Genomic DNA, 19,726 nt, shown 5'->3' on the forward strand with positions numbered 1-19,726 from the left:
ATCCTTATAATGGATACATTATTATTTGCATAGTATTGTTCATAATTTTCAATGTGTATCGTATGTGTTAAAAGAAATGTTACTTTTTGTTTGAGAAACAAAATGTCACTTAAACTTAATAATATCACTATTAAAATAACTGTGAATAGCATTGGAAAAGGGTATGAACCCCAATTTACCCCCTCTAGCACTAGTCAAAAGGAAAAACTATTGTTCATCATCAACAAACTGTTTACGATAGTTATTATGTTTTTAAATTAATTCAAAAGAAAACAAAAGCGTTGATATGCCATTAGATGAATCTAAATCATGAAGTTGACATAAAATTTTTTGTCTTTCCTCCCTGCAAAAAAAAAAAAAGGAAATGAACAACATTTTCACAATTCACTATAAATCTTTTTGAAGAAAGCAATTTCTTTTGATTGTCTTCCAATTATGTTTTAAAAAGGTTGGACCCCACCCCCAAAGATATTAGATGATGGTTGAAGCTAATTCCATGCCAAAAATCCAATGCGACTGAGTGTGCTTCTCATAAAGCGACTGGTCCGTGTATCCCTTTCCGCAGAGGGAACAGCAGAAGAGGCTGTCAGTCATGTGCTTCTTCTTGTGCAGCTGAAGTCCGCTGAGTTGGGTGAAGCTCTTGCCACACACCTCGCAGAGGAACGGCTTTTCTCCCGTATGGACGGTCTGGTGGTACTGCAGCCCGATGCGGGTCGCGAAGCTCTTCAAGCAGACCTGGCACTGGAACGGCTTCTCGCCAGTGTGGGTCCGCTCGTGCGTCTTCAGTGAGGTGCTCTGCGTAAAGCTTTTCCCACAGACGACGCACGTAAACGGTTTGACACCGGTGTGCGTCCGCTTGTGTTCCTGCAGGCTATGACTTTGAGTGAAGTTCTTGCCGCACACGTCGCAATGGTATGGTTTTTCCCCTCGGTGCGTCCTGTCGTGTCTTTTCAGGCTGCTGCTCATCGTGAAGTCCTTGCCACAGATGTCACAGTGGAACGGTTTCTCCCCAGAGTGCGTTCGCTTGTGACGCTGCCAGTTACTGTTGTGCGTGAAGTTCTTCTGGCACACGTCACAGTGGAATGGTTTCTCCCCACTGTGGCGCAGCTTATGTGAATGCAGGCTGTGACTCTGCGTGAAGCACTTGTCGCACTGGTCACACTTGTATGGCTTCTCGCCTGTGTGTAACCGCTTATGCTGGCGCAAGCTGCTGCTCTCGGTAAAACGTTTTTCGCACACATCACAAGGATATGGCCGCTCCCCCCGATGAATACGCTTGTGACGTTCTAAGCTGCTACTAAGTGTGAAGTCTTTTCCGCATATCTTACAACCAAATGGCTTCTCACCAGTATGTATTCGGACATGACCTTTCAAGGTTGTACTGTGTGTGAACCCTTTCCCACAGATGCCACACTGGTATGGTTTCTCCCCAGTATGGGTCCGACTATGTTCCAGCAAATGGCCCCTTGATGTGAACCCCTTCTCGCAGCATTCGCATTGATATGGCTTTTCGCCAGTGTGTGTTCGTTTGTGTTGTAACAGGTTTCGACTGCGTGTGAAATCTTTGCCGCACGTGTTACAGTGGAATGGACGTTCGCCTGTGTGTGTTCGTTGGTGTTCAAGGAATCGTGTGGCGCGAGTGTAATTCTTGCCACATATATTACACATGTATTGTTTTTGAAGACGCAGCTTTTTTATGCTTTTCTTTAATTTGACGCTGAAATTAAAAACAAAATTGTTAATGTCTTATTAGATTTGAGTAATGAGAACATCTTAATGAAATTAGTTTGATAAAAAATAAATGATAAAGTAAGGAAAGAGAAAAGGAAAAGAAATGGTAAAAAGAAATACAAAAACTAGTTTGATAAAGAACAGCGTGAACAGAGAAAGGAGGAAAAGGTAAAGCGAAAGGGGAAAAGAGGAAAAGGGAAAGCGAAAGTGGAAAAGAGGAAAAGGGAAAGCGAAAGTGGAAAAGAGGAAAAGGGAAAGCGAAAGGGGAAAAGAGGGAAAGCGAAAGGGGAAAAGAGGGAAAGCGAAAGGGGAAAAGAGGAAAAGCGAAAGGGGAAAAGAGGAAAAGCGAAAGGGGAAAAGAGGAAAAGCGAAAGGGGAAAAGAGGAAAAGCGAAAGGGGAAAAGAGGAAAAGCGAAAGGGGAAAAGAGGAAAAGCGAAAGGGGAAAAGAGGAAAAGCGAAAGGGGAAAAGAGGAAAAGCGAAAGGGGAAAAGAGGAAAAGCGAAAGGGGAAAAGAGGAAAAGCGAAAGGGGAAAAGAGGAAAAGCGAAAGGGGAAAAGAGGAAAAGCGAAAGGGGAAAAGAGGAAAAGCGAAAGGGGAAAAGAGGAAAAGCGAAAGGGGAAAAGAGGAAAAGCGAAAGGGGAAAAGAGGAAAAGCGAAAGGGGAAAAGAGGAAAAGCGAAAGGGGAAAAGAGGAAAAGCGAAAGGGGAAAAGAGGAAAAGCGAAAGGGGAAAAGAGGAAAAGGGAAAGGGGAAAAGAGGAAAAGGGAAAAGGGGAAAAGAGGAAAAGGGAAAAGGGGAAAAGAGGAAAAGGGAAAAGGGGAAAAGGGAAAAGGGGAAAAGGGAAAGGGGAAAAGAGGAAAAGGGAAAGCGAAAGGGAAAAAGAGGAAAAGGGAAAGCGAAAGGGGAAAAGAGGAAAAGGGAAAGCGAAAGGGGAAAAGAGGAAAAGGGAAAGCGAAAGGGGAAAAGAGGAAAAGGGAAAGCGAAAGGGGAAAAGAGGAAAAGGGAAAGCGAAAGGGGAAAAGAGGAAAAGGGAAAGCGAAAGGGGAAAAGAGGAAAAGGGAAAGCGAAAGGGGAAAAGAGGAAAAGGGAAAGCGAAAGGGGAAAAGAGGAAAAGGGAAAGCGAAAGGGGAAAAGAGGAAAAGGGAAAGCGAAAGGGGAAAAGAGGAAAAGGGAAAGCGAAAGGGGAAAAGAGGAAAAGGGAAAGCGAAAGGGGAAAAGAGGAAAAGGGAAAGCGAAAGGGGAAAAGAGGAAAAGGGAAAGCGAAAGGGGAAAAGAGGAAAAGGGAAAGCGAAAGGGGAAAAGAGGAAAAGGGAAAGCGAAAGGGGAAAAGAGGAAAAGGGAAAGCGAAAGGGGAAAAGAGGAAAAGGGAAAGCGAAAGGGGAAAAGAGGAAAAGCGAAAAGAGGAAAAGGGAAAAGAGGAAAAGGGAAAAGAGGAAAAGGGAAAAGGGAAAAGAGGAAAAGGGAAAAGGGAAAAGAGGAAAAGGGAAAAGGGAAAAGAGGAAAAGGGAAAGGGGAAAGGGGAAAAGGGAAAAGGGAAAGGGGAAAAGGGAAAGGGGAAAAGGGAAAGGGGAAAAGAGGAAAAGGGAAAGGGAAAGGGGAAAAGAGGAAAAGGGAAAGGGAAAGGGGAAAAGAGGAAAAGGGAAAGGGAAAGGGAAAAGAGGAAAAGGGAAAGGGAAAAGAGGAAAAGGGAAAGGGAAAAGAGGAAAAGGGAAAGGGAAAAGAGGAAAAGGGAAAGGGAAAAGAGGAAAAGGGAAAGGGAAAAGAGGAAAAGGGAAAGGGAAAAGAGGAAAAGGGAAAGGGAAAAGAGGAAAAGCGAAAGGGGAAAAGAGGAAAAGGTAAAGCGAAAAAGAGGAAAAGGTAAAGCGAAAAAGAGGAAAAGGTAAAGCGAAAAAGAGGAAAAGGTAAAGCGAAAAAGAGGAAAAGGTAAAGCGAAAAAGAGGAAAAGGTAAAGCGAAAAAGAGGAAAAGGTAAAGCGAAAAAGAGGAAAAGGTAAAGCGAAAAAGAGGAAAAGGTAAAGCGAAAAAGAGGAAAAGGTAAAGCGAAAAAGAGGAAAAGGTAAAGCGAAAAAGAGGAAAAGAGGAAGCGAAAAAGAGGAAAAGAGGAAGCGAAAGGGGAAAAGAGGAAGCGAAAGGGGAAAAGAGGAAGCGAAAGGGGAAAAGAGGAAGCGAAAGGGGAAAAGAGGAAGCGAAAGGGGAAAAGAGGAAGCGAAAGGGGAAAAGAGGAAGCGAAAGGGGAAAGAGGAAGCGAAAGGGGAAAGAGGAAGCGAAAGAGGAAAGGGAAAGAGAAAGGAAATGAAAGGGGAAAGAGAAAGGAAATGAAAGGGGAAAGAGAAAGGAAATGAAAGGGGAAAGAGAAAGGAAACGAAAGGGGAAAGAGAAAGGAAACGAAAGGGGAAAGAGAAAGGAAACGAAAGGGGAAAGAGAAAGGAAACGAAAGGGAAAAGAGAAAGGAAACGAAAGGGAAAAGAGAAAGGAAACGAAAGGGAAAAGAGAAAGGAAACGAAAGGGAAAAGAGAAAGGAAACGAAAGGGAAAAGAGAAAGGAAACGAAAGGGAAAAGAGAAAGGAAACGAAAGGGAAAAGAGAAAGGAAACGAAAGGGAAAAGAGAAAGGAAACGAAAGGGAAAAGAGAAAGGAAACGAAAGGGAAAAGAGAAAGGAAACGAAAGGGAAAGAGAAAGGAAACGAAAGGGGAAAGAGAAAGGAAACGAAAGGGAAAAGAGAAAGGAAACGAAAGGGAAAAGAGAAAGGAAACGAAAGGGAAAAGAGAAAGGAAACGAAAGGGAAAAGAGAAAGGAAACGAAAGGGAAAAGAGAAAGGAAACGAAAGGGAAAAGAGAAAGGAAACGAAAGGGAAAAGAGAAAGGAAACGAAAGGGAAAAGAGAAAGGAAACGAAAGGGAAAAGAGGAAAGGGAAAAGAGGAAAGGAAATGAAAGGGAAAAGAGGAAAGGAAATGAAAGGGAAAAGAGGAAAGGAAATGAAAGGGAAAAGAGGAAAGGAAATGAAAGGGAAAAGAGGAAAGGAAATGAAAGGGAAAAGAGAAATGAAATGAAAGGGAAAAGAGGAAAGGGAAAAGAGGAAAGGGAAAAGAGGAAAGGAAATGAAAGGGAAAAGAGGAAAGGAAATGAAAGGGAAAAGAGAAATGAAATGAAAGGGAAAAGAGGAAAGGAAACGAAAGGGAAAAGAGAAAGGAAACGAAAGGGAAAAGAGAAAGGAAACGAAAGGGAAAAGAGAAAGGAAACGAAAGGGGAAAAGAGAAAGGAAACGAAAGGGAAAAGAGAAAGGAAACGAAAGGGAAAAGAGAAAGGAAACGAAAGGGAAAAGAGAAAGGAAACGAAAGGGAAAAGAGAAAGGAAACGAAAGGGAAAAGAGAAAGGAAACGAAAGGGAAAAGAGAAAGGAAACGAAAGGGAAAAGAGGAAAGGAAACGAAAGGGAAAAGAGGAAAGGAAATGAAAGGAAAAAGAGGAAAGGAAATGAAAGGAAAAAGAGGAAAGGAAATGAAAGGGAAAAGAGAAAGGAAACGAAAGGGAAAAGAGAAAGGAAACGAAAGGGAAAAGAGAAAGGAAACGAAAGGGAAAAGAGGAAAGGAAATGAAAGGGAAAAGAGAAAGGAAATGAAAGGGAAAAGAGAAAGGAAACGAAAGGGAAAAGAGAAAGGAAACGAAAGGGAAAAGAGAAAGGAAACGAAAGGGAAAAGAGGAAAGGAAACGAAAGGGAAAAGAGAAAGGAAACGAAAGGGAAAAGAGGAAAGGAAATGAAAGGGAAAAGAGGAAAGGAAACGAAAGGGAAAAGAGGAAAGGTGTCCACAGTGTTTCCTACAAACTGCATTGATATAACCTTCCAACACAACTATCACACTATGCACAATACCAATACTCTAAGCAAACTACATCTTTCTCAAATTTAAACATTTTTTCAAGATTTATTATTTCCATAATTTCTATTATTTATTTAATGCAAACTTAAAAAATATTTAATTTTGTTTATTTTAAATAAGTTATAAATACAAGTGGATTTGGAGAACACAGAATTTAATTATTTCTCCACAAAAAGCAATAACATTTTTCTTTTTTTACACATTGCTTATGAAAATAAAACATTCTCATCATTACCGGTTTAATATCTGTTTTACATGCTAGTATGTGTTGGACGATATTTAGAAATTCTTATATATATTGTATTTTAGGGAATTCTATATAGAACAAAATTTATAGTTGATGGATAATATTGTCTTCATCATATTTTCATTCTTTTTTACTTTTGAATACAAATAACAATATAACAGATTGATGACAAAAAATTTCCTCGTTGACAATTTATATCTTTTCTATTTACCTGTTACACATAATTACAAACAAAGACCCAAAATTCTCTAAGAAAGAAAATGGAAGATTTTAAGTTTCATACTGAAATACTAAAACAGGTAAAACAACATGATCAAGGCATGAAAAGTAGTGATCAAGATATAAAACAATAAAAAGCATGAAAAAGCTTCAATAACAAAATATTTTTTTAAACACTTTTAGACAACTGCTCAAAAAGGTAATTCTAATTTTTTTCCACACAAGTTTGTAATCAAACTCAATTGTAAAATTTACATATAAATCATTATCAGCAATTTACAGCCACTCTCTCTGTCGAAATCTAAATGCAAATTCCATGAACAAAGTTTCTTTTCTAAAACTTTCCACCTGTGGAATTTCGTTTCACAGGCCTGCTTTCCAGCTAATGGTCATCTTCAAGTTCTTGTTTCCTTAAATAAGCAAATTCTACCCATTTTCCACAACTAACGATCACTACAGTGTTGTTTTAGTGACCACCATACACTTATTAATCCTTATTCTTGAGTGGCCTTTGAGCCTTGATAAATGGTGATTTCCTTGTTGAAAAAAAAAAAAAAAAAAGTAGCAACACAAAATAAAAAAAACGCTTTGGGTAATCAGATTCCAAGGGGGTTCTGCTAAAATATTTAAAAAACCAAAGCACTTTAAGTCCTCAAAATACCATCATTTAGTTTGGAAATGAATATACTTTCAAATGAATTAATAAAATAATAATGTACATTATATATTTGAAGAGTTTTAAGCAAATAGAGTGATATAAAAGGTGAACATCATAACACAGCATTTTCGGTAAGTTATTGCAAAAACCCTCCCGATTTGTAAATGCTCATACTATGTTTGTATTAAGAATTTTGTCATGAAATTTGGAAACTAATCCGAAGAGAAGTTACTTCTAATAGTTTGGAGTGTCTGAAATACTTTTGACCGCTGATTTTTTTTGTTATGTTAAAAAGACGAGTATTGAAAATTAAAAAAAAAAAATTTCATTGGACACCCACTGTTAAGTAAATCAATCTTTTTACTGTTTTTTATCCATTAAAAGTATAATTGTATGTTTGCTCTTTTGGTAGCTGGCAATTTAAAATGACCATATTCGAAAAAAAAAAAAAAAAAAAAAAATTGTTTCTATTTGAGTTTGGATAGAAAACTCTGTAGTAGATAGAAGTAATAACAGCGCAGTTGTAAACAGACTGTTTTTTGTTGAACAAACTTTGGAAAAAAAAAAAAAAAAATGAAAATATGAATATAAAAAATGTACTTAACACGTTTAGTTAGAGCAATTTTGTTATGAGAATATAATTAGTTTAATTGGAGCCATCCAGTTATCAAAATATAATTAAAACAATCCCAATCAGTTTGGTCTCATGAACTTTGTTCATTTTGCAATTTCTCACATATTTCTGGTGAAATTTTAAAAATATTTATATGGTTGAAAAGACAAGAAAATAAGCTTTTTAAATATATATCTTGTGTGCACTTTTATCCATTGCATTAGTTTTTAACTGTAAATTAAACAGTGTTTTGTTTTGAACAACTGAAAATGTAAAATATGATTTTTTTGGTTCATGTGTATGAGCGGTACCCCCCCCCTCCTTTTTTCTTTGTCTTTTTACAATTTTTTCAGCAGATTATTATTGAATGATAATACCAGATTATCAAACCAAAATAAAAAAATTGCAAAAATAAAAAACAAAAATCAATATTTAAATATTTATAAGAGTGCTCAGTTTCTAGTAAAGTTAAGAAATAAAACCATCTTAAACTGGAAAATTTAAAAACAAAATAATGTGTTACTCAGTATAAAAAGGGCAAGAAATGCAATTGGAAATAAAAATCAAATTCATCCAAAGTTTGTAAACGATTTGTCAGCTATAGCAGAAAGTTTTTGATATTTAAAGAGGTGGGCAAAAGATACTTGATATTTTTCCAAATGTCACATTTTCTGTTAAAGTGACGTCACTTGTTTTAAATAAATTTATTTTTATCTGTTTATCTTAAGTTTTGTAAAGTTTCACATCCTCATTTACCTATATTTGCATATTCAAAAGTACTTTGATGTTTAAAATCTAACCCATAACATTTTCAAAAGCCAATAACTATGAACCACTAACCAAAAATATGAGTATTAAATACCCTCTTAAAGAAAAACCAAAAACCTCCCTTAATCCCTCCTCCTAAAAACCTTCTTTAGCCCTAACAATAACGCTGAGTGGAAAACTCACTACCAAATAAAATTCCTCTGTAAGAGCTTAAAAAACAAACAAAAACAGATACCCCATTAAAGAAAAATGCACATGATCTCCTATAAAAAAAATTGGTTAACTGTCCTAAAACGCTAGAATGGCCTTGAAATGTTGAATTATTTCACATTAAATGCATTACAATTAAACTTTGAGTTCTCTAACTTATTTTCTTTTAATGGATACATGACATGACATGTGAAACTAAACCCCACTCTAAATTCTAAAATTTTTTTTTCTGTCAAGTCTTCAGGACATTTACAAAATTTCCCTTAGCCCTACCATTAACCCGAAGTCAGAGTGACAAGCTTCTCCATCCTCCCATGATTGCACAAAGACCCTCATAAAACCACACAATCATCAAAAAAATTTTTTAGAAAAAGTGCAGGATTTATCTTCCATAGAAAATATGGTTAATTGCTCTAAAATGCTAGAATAGCCAAAAATAGGGAATCACTATTTCAGGGTATTCACACATACTTGCCTAAAAAGGTAGATCACCTATTTTGGAGATGTGGGGGAGGGGGTTAAAATGGAAGGTGTTAATCTACAATAATACCAAAGAAATATTGCAATATATTCATTTTTAAATAGTCCTAGATTTCAATTTCAGTTTCTCATACATAAAATGCATTACAATTCAACTTTGAATTCTCTAACTTATTTTCTTTTAATGGATACATGACATTTTAAAGGAATTGCAGCATATCTCTGTGCATTTCCTGCAGATTATTTAGAAACCATTCATTTCTGGATGTTTTTAATGTCATATTCTAATTCCTTGCACAAAAATACACTTATATAGCACATTTCATTGCTTAATCTTATGTTTTAACAAAGATATAACATTTTTACTGAAAAAGTAGTGTAAAAAATGTGATAAAACTTATATGGTCTTAAAGAGGAAAAAAATATTCCTTAATTTTAATCATAACTAAAATATTTTAAATGATTCGTAATTTATCCAGTTCTTTCTCTGTATACCATTGAGATATTTTATTTCAATTTTTTCATATGTATTGCTAACAAAAGTCATCTTTACAGCATTCAAAGATCTTTTTGACCTGGCATAAAGAAATTCAAGACATTATATAAACACTACAGATTTTGTGCAATCACAGCAAAAGCATCACCAATGTAAAATAACCAAAAACAGACCATAATCTATGCAGAACCAATGAATGAGATTTATTGTGGTGAATTGTTTCAGAAAGTCACCAGAAGATGTGTAATAGCACAAATCTTTTGCACAAAATCTTCCCAGGATTTCATATTACTGATACAATTGAGTCCGATAATAGAACTCCGTTTATAGCTAAAGAATTTTAAGATTTCTTCAAAGAATTTTCTATCAGTCATGCCACAAAGCTCCATTCCATCCAAGATGGCTTCATAGATATGTTTATGTGAACATTAAGAAAATCAAATAAAACTGAAGAACTATCACAATTTCTAAATGTGTATCAGACAAAACTAATTTATCTCTGGCCAAGTCTTTATTTATCCCACTTTCTCTGAAACCCATACTTACCACTGCCTATGATTTCCTTGGCTTTCCTGTATCAACTAACTCTTCTCTTTAACTATTCTACATTTAAGAGTTCTAGCCTAAAAATTGATCGTTTTTTTTTTTTTTTTTTTTATGTGACTATACCAAAAGTCTCCTCTTCTGCAAACAATCTTTTCTATTGTTTAGACCTCTGAAGTCAGAGATCATCCGAGTGGCTTTAAGACTTGCATTACACATCCATTGCATCAAAAATATAACACAGCAGAAATATTTATTAAACCTTAAATTAAAAAAAGTCATTGAGTAAATTAAATGTTATCAATATTATAAATCATAATCATAGCATTGAAGAATGATTAAAGAGAAGTTAAAATAAATGTCAGTTTTGTTTTAGTGATAAGGTATCACTTACCCTCTGCATGCAGACAAAATTTCTTCTGATAAATATTTAGAATAGATTCTGTTTACATTATGAAATACATGCACTAGGGAAAGTAATCTGAATGACAGCTTTATGTCAAACTTGCTTGAGACAGGCTTGAAGGTGCAGTAAACTGCAAGCTAAATGCACCCAATAGGATAGACACTGAGGTAACATGCGACCGAGAAAAGAGGTAGTGGTGGGGCGGACGACAGGCGTAGAAAAAACACCTGGGTAAACAAAAAAAAAAAAAAAAAAAAAAAAAGAAAAAGAAAAAAATGTTAGATAGGGCCAGACAGAGTGGTAATTGTAAAGGATACTTCTTTTGGCCAAGAGAGTTGTAAACGTTAATTGACCATGACAGCCTGATACGTGAGTGGAAGGAAGGGTACCAATGAAATTTCAATTTACAAAGTGACCATTGTTGGCTGCTCCCTGGTGGGTAAGTGGCCTCTATTGAAAAGACACGTGGCCTTTGTGGAATTGGATTTGGTTCATTTTTATGATCCCTCAAAGTTAATTGAACGAGACCATTCTGGTTTTAATGGCCCGTCAAATTCCATTAGGCACACGCCGGCTGAGATTGGGGGTCTGCATATTCTACTCAATTGCCAACAGAAGAAGAAACAGCCCCTTTTTTGGGCATAGGCCGCCTGGTGAAGATTTGAGTGACAGCGGTTCCGGCATCCTGATTGGCTAAAGGGCCGAATGAGAGAAAAAGAAGAAGATATAGCTCTTGCCCCCACAATATAAGCAGCGAGTTTTGAGCGCTAGTCACACAGAGACAGACAGACACACAGAGAGAGATCTGCTCCCCTGGGCTCGAACGAGCGAAAAAGCCGACTGCCTCATCGATTGACCCTGTCACGTAGCTATTTAGTTTTTATCGAAAAAGAAAGAACTTTGCAGTTAACAAACGGCCAGTCCCTAACTCAATAGCAAAGTACGAAACAATGATTGTAACCTTTTATGAATAACAAGGAATTTTGAATCAGGAAAAAACAAAAAAAACAAATATCGACCTTGTCTTTTTTTAATTTGTTTTGCATGATTGCAGAAATGCTTGACGAGTCTCTTTCAGGTACTGGCCGCTGACATTCTCATCCAGGAGACACGGAGACCAACGATCGGGGAGCGTTCCACCACTAGACTACACGCGGGTGACGTAAGTGTCACAGCTTGAGTATGAGCAAAACAAAAATGAGATTAACTTTTAAAACGAGATGAAGACATGCAGATTGCAGAGTATAGAATGTGTAGAGAAAATATTTACAAAGATTACATACGGAAAAAAATGGAGGAAAAATTGAAGATCACTTTCTTTCTTCTCCTACATCTAAGAAAACAAACATCAAAAAACAACACACTGTGGTTTTTGCTTAATTTAAGCTCAGACCAACAAAAATAAAACCTTTTTATTTTCCCAATAGAGTATAAGTAATCAAATTGCAACACTTCAACACTTGGTCTATGTCAGTATGGGTCCTAAAGCAAAAAGTAGTTAAAAACTATTGATTTAATAATTTTAGTATTAATTTCATTACTGAAACTAAAAAAACTAAATTAAAACTGAAAAACCTAAATTAAAACTAAAAAAAAAAATGGTTGAAACTTTTTATAGGATAGAAAAACTCACTGCTTTATATCGGGTTTAAAATCAGGATCAGGGTCTGCTTTTGAATCAACCTCATCAGGATCTGCTTTTGAATCAACATCATCAGGATCTGCTTTTGAATCAACATCATCAGGATCTGCTTTTGAATCAACATCAAGATCATCTGGATCAGCATCTTGATCTTCATTGGGTTCAACATAATTATCTTCATCAAGTTCAATTGTTTCATAATCATGATCTTCATCAGGTTCAATGTCTGTTTCAGCATCATATTCTTCCACAGCTGCCATGCATTTCTCGTGGTTAATGTCAGTTGAAGCTGCTGAAAAAGAAATTTGATTCACATAAATAGCTTGCATGAAATATTACAAAACAATTATCGTTATATACGAGAATAAGAAAAAAACACAAGGCCATAGTACAGTGTGCCAATAATGGAAAATATTCCATCTTTCAGTTAAAAATGAGGACTCTTGCATAATTTGACCCGGATTCTCGAGAATTCCCGTCAAGCATGGATCGGGCAAGACCGGCAATTATTGGTTTAAGCCGAGCATTGTTCAAATGTTGAAATGCTAAATCGACTTCTATTAATTTATTTCATGCAATGTTTTTAGTATTTTTTCAGTGATAAGGGGAGGGGGGGGGAGTTTTTTCTGATTATAAATTAATTTTTTAATTCATTAGCTGGGCGTTTGATTAGCCAATGAAAAAGCGCTATTGAAATAGAAGCAGCTGACTTTTGAATTGGAAGGAAGTGAATAAACAAAAAAATTAACAAACAAATTTAGATGCAAACTCATCAAAAAGATGATGGCAGGCACAGAAATAAATCTATGCATGTTAGAAAAAGAAATGAAAACACCAATGCAGATAATCTCATATTGTCAGAAGAAACTGCTGTCAAAACAAATGAGGTGCAAGAATTGTAAACACAAATGCTTACTAAAACAAAGATTGTGTGTTAAGGATGGTTTCTCCTGGAGATGCACAAATGGACAGTGCAGACAATGATCTCCTTGTGCAGAATCGTTTTTTTGCACGATCCAAGCTGGAGATTCCCACAATAATAAAAATCATTGATTTGTGGGCGTTCAAAATGGCTACCCTGAAAAACATGCGAAGGGAATGTGGTATTGTTTCAAAGTACTTATACAGACTGGAAGAATTTTCTGAGAGAAATTTACTAGGATTATTTCCTTAGGAATCCTCGGCAGATCGGAAGCCCAGGGCACACAGTCAAAATAGACGAGTCTCTTCAACCGAAGGAAACAGTGTAGGGAGAATCCTTGAATCGCTTTGGGTCTTCGACGGCTATGACATTACTGACAAGGAGGGTTTTTGGTGACTGTACCAAATCACAATGCTGAAACCCTCCTTCCAATAATAAATATATTCTGCCGGTGACTACAGTCATATCTGACTGTTGGAAGGCCTATAACAAAGTTGGAGGAGAAGGATTCCGCCACCTGAGAGTGAATCATAGTATGCATTTTGTAGACCCCGCACCAAAGGCAACAACGAACCACATCAAGATGTAGAAGGAAGCAAAACGGTGGAACAAGCAAGAATGCGGGACCTACCGGGAGCTTCTAGGTACATATTTACTTGAATTTATGTGGAGATAAAAATTCGGAAACGATCCTTCTTTTTCCCCCATCATTAATCACATTTCTAAAAGCTACCCGGTTGAGGAGCATTTCCTCTACTCTATCTCCTCCCTCTTTGCTGTCAATGGCTATTCGACAGTCAACTGAAGTAAAGATTCCTAAGGAAATATCCTCATCTCAAGAAAGTTCTTCCGCTGGCAATGAACAGACGTAAAATAAAAAAAGAAAAAATGGCGCTGCTGAAAGGGCATGGCGAACCCTTTTTGAGATGACAAGATGCCTACTTATTGAATCGAAATTAACGCATAGTTTATGGATGTATGCTTTAATGGCAGCAGCATATATCAGAAATAGATCGTTCAATAACAGACAGCGTTTGCTGTATGAAGCGTTTTGCGGTGTAAAACCTAAAATGAACAGAATGCATCTATTTGGTTCAGATTGTTTTGCATTTATAGAAAATACCAGTAAACTAAATACTAAAAGCGAAAAAGGTATATTTCATAGGTTACGATAAAAACAGTCCATCATATTTAATCTACTTTCCAACCCAAAATGCCATAAAAAGGGTTAGATGTGAAAAATTCAATGATGAATTAAATTTTAAAAATGGCGATCCAGTGGATGAAAAAACGTGAAATATTACCTAGCATCTTAATTGATCACAATGAAAATATTAATAACGATGACAATTACAGTAAAACTTCTGATGAAAATATTAAGCAGACACGTCGATACCCAATAAGGGAGCGAAAAAGGCCAGACTTCTCACAAATTAAAAAGATACAAGATTACACAGTGGATTACTGTTACTCTTTGAACAGCGCACCGGAAAGTTATAATGAAGCGATTAATTCAGAAAATTGCCAAGAATGGGAACAAGCTATGATATCCGAATTGAAAGCTTTATCTGAAAATAACACATCTGAAATAGTGGCAACTGTTGGTTCAACAGATAAAAATATAATTTCTTCATGCTGGCCCCCCCCCCCCCCAAAAAAAAAAAATCACAGCTTCTGGTAGTGAAACTTTTAAAGCAAGATTTGTTGCAAAAGGTTTTTCACAAATTTCTGCAGTGGAATATTTTACAACATTTTCACCAACGACAAATTTAACGACAATTAGAATTTTATTACAACTTGCCGCTCAATACAATTTAAAAATACAATCAAATGGATGTAAAAAATGCTTATCTAAATGCTCCGATTGACTGTGAAATTAACAGAATAAATAAATAGCAGATTAGAATTCAAAGAACACAAAATGGTCTTCAGAGTCAATATGACAATCCTTCATTTATAGTCACATTATTCATATTTTTCACCATTCATTTCTTTTTATTTAATCTCCTAAAATTTATTAGGTCACTTTCGAGCAAATAAAGTAAATGTTTTAGAAGGATGAGAGTAGAACTAGGGTCCTTATCCAGTAGTAGTAAATAAGCTTTACTTGCCAATATTTAAAAAATGAATATTTAATAAGTAATATGTTGGTTTTAAACAAATAACAGCGATTTGTGGAAATTATGTGGACTAGGTTTTAAATAGGAAATAGCTGCACACACATACTCACACACCAAATACTGAACTAAAACATTAAAGTTTCTTTTTGCTGTATTAATTCTTAGATACAACAATGTTCTTATTCTTTTTTTTTCGGGGGGGGGGGGGGGGTATTATGTTGCCACTTGGATTTAGTGGTTAGGTTAAGGGTTTTTTGTTTGTTCTTTGAGGGGGGGGGGGCTGTTGCCATGAGAGCTTACAGATAATAGTAGGGTAAAGGGGTGAGGGCAGCTGTTAACACCTAGATTTAAGATTAATAGTAAAGTTAAGAGAAAGTTGCTTTGTTATCACCCCCTCCCCCAATAGAATGTTTAACTCCCTTAAAGCAAAAGAAATTTGATTATAAGTTCTTAAAATGCTATTTAATTAGCCATTGACTGAATGAAGGGTGACCATTTTTGTGATGCAAAATTGATCCCTCATTCTAAATTAATTATGTTTTCTTTCCTCAGGTCTTTCATGCAGTTCACACATAATCACTTAGAAAGTAAAATGTCATACTTGCTGGTACCACTCATCTATGAGGAATTTCGTCACAAAATTTGGAAACCAATCAGGAAAAACATCAATCTCACTTATTGTTGGGGTACAAAATAAACTAGCCTGTTCATTTTTTTTTTTTGTTGTCTTGCAAAAAAAAAAAAAAAAAATGAAATAAAGACTTTAACATGACAAGTACCAAATATTTTTTTTAAATAATTTTCTTAGCCCAACTACTAAGTAAATAAATATTTTTATTTTTATGCATTAAAATTATAATTCTATGTTAATTTCCCTTTTCATAGTAACATCTTTTAATTACCCTATCCAACAAAAATATTAGACCCTTTTCAGCGAAAGAAAACTATTTGATTTGATCGCCCAGTTATAAGCTATTAGCCAGCAGTAGCAGCTGTTAGGGGTTTACTTCTAAATCAACAACAGTTTTGGAAACTAGGTTTTATTATAATGACTAGTGGGGGTACCTGGCATTTCCCAGGTGCAGAGAAGTGGTATACTAAGGCTATTATTGAGCAACCAACGCTCAGTCCTAAAAACAAATAATGAAAATAGCAGCGAGTACCCGTATGAGTGCAAAAAAAAAATAAATAAATAAATAAAATAAATAAAACAATATAAAAAAAATAAGCCACAGTCTCAGCCATGGCGACTTATGACGTCACGTGCCTTCGAAATAACATTTTATAAACATAAGCTAAGATTTGTAGACATATGACTTGCAAAAATATTGACGCAAAAATGGCCTAGTTGACCAGCACAGAATTAATCTTTTTGGCCAATTTTTAGATATTTTCCATCCGAGAGATCGATCTTTTTAGCGATACCGATGTAACCACAGTCCAATATGTCTGACAAAAGTGTTTAGCAGGCATACAAACACACATTTTCTCTTTTATATAATACCGGCGTTGCCCGGGTGTTTGTAGGTGTGTGTGAAAAAACTCCGAAATGTGAAAAAAAAAAAAAAACAGGTGCCTGTGAAAAAAAACCGAAGCCTTGATGACGCGCAGTTGGAAAATAGTAAAGTGTGAAAAAAAAAAATGTGCACGTTTTTGATTGACGTGACGGCGATAGCTATTCAGCAATTAGCATTTTGTGCGGGACAGTTTTTAATGAGGTCAATAAATCGGTTTGTTTGTTTTTAAAAACCCGCTCCCTCGTCTCGAAATGAAAGCTACCGTCTGATATGACGAAGTCGACATTGACCAAACGTTACTTATCTCTCTAGAGACCACTGGCTCTGGGCCTGTGATTAGAGTCGAGTTTCGCTTTTTTTATACCGAAAACCGAATGTAACGCGTGCCGATGCGGGAAATGTAACGTTTGAAAGTCAATAAAATTAAATAGACAGGCGAGCTCCGAGGTTAACTGTGAGATATTACAATTTATAGATGATATAAAAAGTTTTAAGAAGTTGTGAAGCGAGCGAGCGCTTCTCTGAAAGAAGCCTTTTGTGGACATCGAGGAAAAGCGTACATACATACATTTTCGCTTTTATATTTATAGACTAGCGGGGGGGGGGGGGTACCCGGCGTTGCCCGAGTGTAGGGGGGGGGGTAAGTAATAACCCTGAAACGATGTTTAAAAAAAAAAAAAAAAAAAAAAAAAAATCGCTGTGTGTATGAAGGGGGGGGGGATAAACTAAAGAATAAGCAAAGTAAAAAACGTTGCCCGAGTGTTTAAAGATGTAAAAGAAAAAAAAAAATAGTTTTCGTCGGGAGGCGGGATTGAACCCGGAAGCCTTGACGCGGAGCTGAAACAAACGCCAACCACTTAACCGTCTAGGCCAAGAGTAAGAGGAATTGATTAGAGTGTTAAAATAAGGCTTATAAAGCGAGTGAAAGAGGTTTGATTGACAGATAGACGCTAAATGAGGTAATCGCGGGAGCGTTACGAGATGATGTAGCAGTATTTTATTTAATGTGGGACAGCTTTTTGGGTTTGTTTACTTTGTTTCAATGCAGGGCAGTTTTCGCTTCCCCAAGATGATGGTGGGGGGGGGAAACCGACTCCCCAAATGAAAGGGGATTAGCAATTGTTTGATATAAGGAGTTTAGCCCCACATTGATCAAAGCTGATTTTTTATGGACGTTCCCGGCGCGATGCCGAGAGCAGCTTGTTAGCTTTTGAATTAGTTTTGCTTTTTATACGAAAAAGCCGAATCAACACGTGAGAAGCCAAAATAGCAATAATTTTGTAAAAGTCGCTGTAAGTAAATCTAGACGTTACACGCGTTACCAAATCCTAGATATTATTATCTAGGGGGTATATAAACAGTTCTAAGTGATCGTAACCCCCCTGGGAGCATGTGCGAAAAAAGCATTTGCGAGACATACACGAAATGGTCACACACATTTTGCCTTTTATATATCTAGACTAGCGGGGGGTACCCGGTGTCAACCGGGTGTTTGGTTCCAAAACTCCAGCAGGGGGCGGGGAGGTTAAAATAAAAAAAAGTTTTGGTAGGTGAGTATGAAGATCGAACCCTTGAGGCAAAGTTGGAAATTAAAGTATGAAGAACAAAAAAAAAGTGCAACGTTAACCACTGGGCCACCACGACATAAAACGGGATTACGTTTGAATTTATTTAAAAACAGAATTAACACGTGGCCGTAATAAAAGTTAACTCTGCTGCTTTTATTTGACCTCATTAATGAGGTCAAATAGAAGTAGCGGTTTGTTTACCCAACTTCGACTCGTTTTTTCCCCAACATGTTGGGAGGGGGATATAAGGAGTTTGGCCCCACATTGATCAAAACTGATTGCTTCTGGACGTTTCCAGGTGCAATACCGAGAACGCACGGTTTGAATTTAGTTTCACTTTATTTATACTAAAAAGCAGGACAAACAGGCGACACAGCGAAATAGCGCGAATCTCATAAAGTCGGCATAAATAAATTTAGAAGTGACCCGTGTTCCCAAATCCTAGATATTATTATCTAGGGAGTATATAAATAGTTCTAAGCGATCGTAACCCCCCCCCCTCGGGAGCGTGTGCGAAAAATGCCTTTGCGAGACATACACAAAATGGTCACACACATTTTGCCTTTTATACATATAGACTAGCGGGAGGTACCCGGCGTTGCCCGCGTGTTTAGAGGTGTGTGCTCTTGGGCAGATGGGATGGGGGTGGGGTATTAATCAAAACATAAGAATAAGCGAAGTAAATATTTTTAAATATTAAAAATGTAAAACTTAAAAAAAAAAAAAACTAACGTAAGGCAAACGAACGATGTTAAATGTAAAAATCGGAAAAACAAAAAAAGAAAACGCGAATGTGATGGAAAAATAAAACAGAAAAACGAACGTTAAAACTTCTTTAAAAAATCTGAAAAATAAAAACAAAAAAAAACATAGAACGTGAAAAATGGCTTAAATAACCCTGTATCAATATCAAAAATTGAAAAAAAAGTCACCTCACACCACGATTCGAACCCAAAACCTTTAGATAATGACCCCGCCCTCTAAGCAACTAAGCTAAGACGATGTTGACGAAATTGGATCGTTTTTTTTTTTAAATATTTAAACTAAATCATGTTCTGACGTCATTTGCACATGTGTAGAAGCCAACTTGTCATGAGAGAACGGTTTTTGCTGACCCCTCCCTGTAGAAAACTGATGATTTTAGGGTGAAGGAATTAATGTTTTTGCCTAATTTTTCGATATTTGTCGGGCGAAGGTTTGAACTTTAAAATGATACCAATCTCGTGCAAATCTGTGACCTGTGTTGAAAGTTTTTGCGAGACATACACACACATACATACAAACACACACTTTTGCTTTTATATATATAGACTAGCGGGGGTACCCAGCGTCGCCCGGGTGTTTGGAGGTGTGTGTGGTTTTGGGTAAATCAAAATTCCAGGTGGGGAGGGGGGTTAAAATAAAAAAAAAGTATGAGGATTGAACCCGAACCCTGAGGCAAAGTTGGAAATTAAAGTGTGAAAAAAAAAAAAAAAAATGTGCGAGGTTAACTATTGGGCCACCACGAAATACTAACGGAAACACGTTTGAATTTATTTAACTATTTAGAATTGGCAGGTGCACGTTTTAATGAGGTCAGTCAACTTTGACTGCGGGGTAGTATTTCATTTACTGCGGGAACACTTTTTTCATTTTTATTTTCCCAAGATGTGATGTGTGGGGGGGGGAACAGCTCCCCATAAAAGGGGATTGTCCAAATTGAATAGCAACTG

At 36.4% G+C, this 19,726-nt stretch overlaps 1 protein-coding gene across 2 annotated transcripts in view; it reads right to left on the minus strand.

Moving 5' to 3' along the window:
• Positions 1-374: 374 nt before the first annotated feature.
• LOC145279637 (uncharacterized) overlaps positions 375-19,726 on the minus strand; it is a 51,753-nt gene continuing 32,401 nt past the window's right edge. The window contains exons 3-4 of one of the 2 annotated variants that reach the window (XM_080130865.1): positions 11,879-12,179; positions 375-1,717 (exon numbers count right to left, since the gene is read on the minus strand). In XM_080130865.1, coding sequence (XP_079986991.1) covers positions 472-1,717; positions 11,879-12,179 — 1,547 coding nt within the window. In that variant the 3' untranslated portion in view covers positions 375-471. The remainder of the gene's footprint in view (positions 1,718-11,878; positions 12,180-19,726) is intronic. The other variant, XM_080130866.1, reaches the window with a different exon arrangement.

The sequence above is a fragment of the Euprymna scolopes genome, chromosome 7, assembly GCF_053919585.1.
Source record: "Euprymna scolopes isolate OS-2025 chromosome 7, ASM5391958v1, whole genome shotgun sequence".
Lineage (NCBI taxonomy): Eukaryota > Metazoa > Mollusca > Cephalopoda > Sepiida > Sepiolidae > Euprymna > Euprymna scolopes.